The sequence below is a fragment of the Myotis davidii genome, unplaced genomic scaffold (assembly GCF_000327345.1).
Source record: "Myotis davidii unplaced genomic scaffold, ASM32734v1 scaffold324, whole genome shotgun sequence".
Lineage (NCBI taxonomy): Eukaryota > Metazoa > Chordata > Mammalia > Chiroptera > Vespertilionidae > Myotis > Myotis davidii.
The window spans coordinates 328814-329096 of record NW_006295053.1 but is presented as its reverse complement, the minus strand read 5'-3'; the positions used below and the strand labels follow the sequence as shown (position 1 = coordinate 329096).

The following is a 283-nucleotide window of genomic DNA, read 5'->3' as shown; positions in this document are numbered from 1 at the left end:
CCGGCCCCATCTGCCGAGGCCACGCACCTGTGAAGGCCAGCTCACTGCAGTTGAGCAGCCGCAGCACCTCTTCCAGGCCCTGCCAGCTCCGCCGCTCCAGCACCTGGGGGGGCACGAGGGTGAGTTTCAGAGCTAAGACAGGATGGGGCTTATTATTTATTTTTTTAAATAAACACACCAATTGGTTGCCTCCTGCATGAGCCCCGGCAAGGGCCCGGGCCAGGGCGGAGCCTACAACTGAGGTACATGCCCTTGGCGGGAATTGAACCCAGGACTCTTGGGT

At 60.1% G+C, this 283-nt stretch overlaps 1 protein-coding gene across 1 annotated transcript in view; it reads right to left on the bottom strand.

The window, feature by feature from the left end:
- VPS33B (vacuolar protein sorting 33 homolog B (yeast)) overlaps positions 1-283 on the bottom strand; it is a 24287-nt gene that overhangs the window by 1109 nt on the left and 22895 nt on the right. Inside the window, exon 20 of the mRNA XM_006769587.1 lies at positions 28-103. Coding sequence (XP_006769650.1) covers positions 28-103 — 76 coding nt within the window. The remainder of the gene's footprint in view (positions 1-27; positions 104-283) is intronic.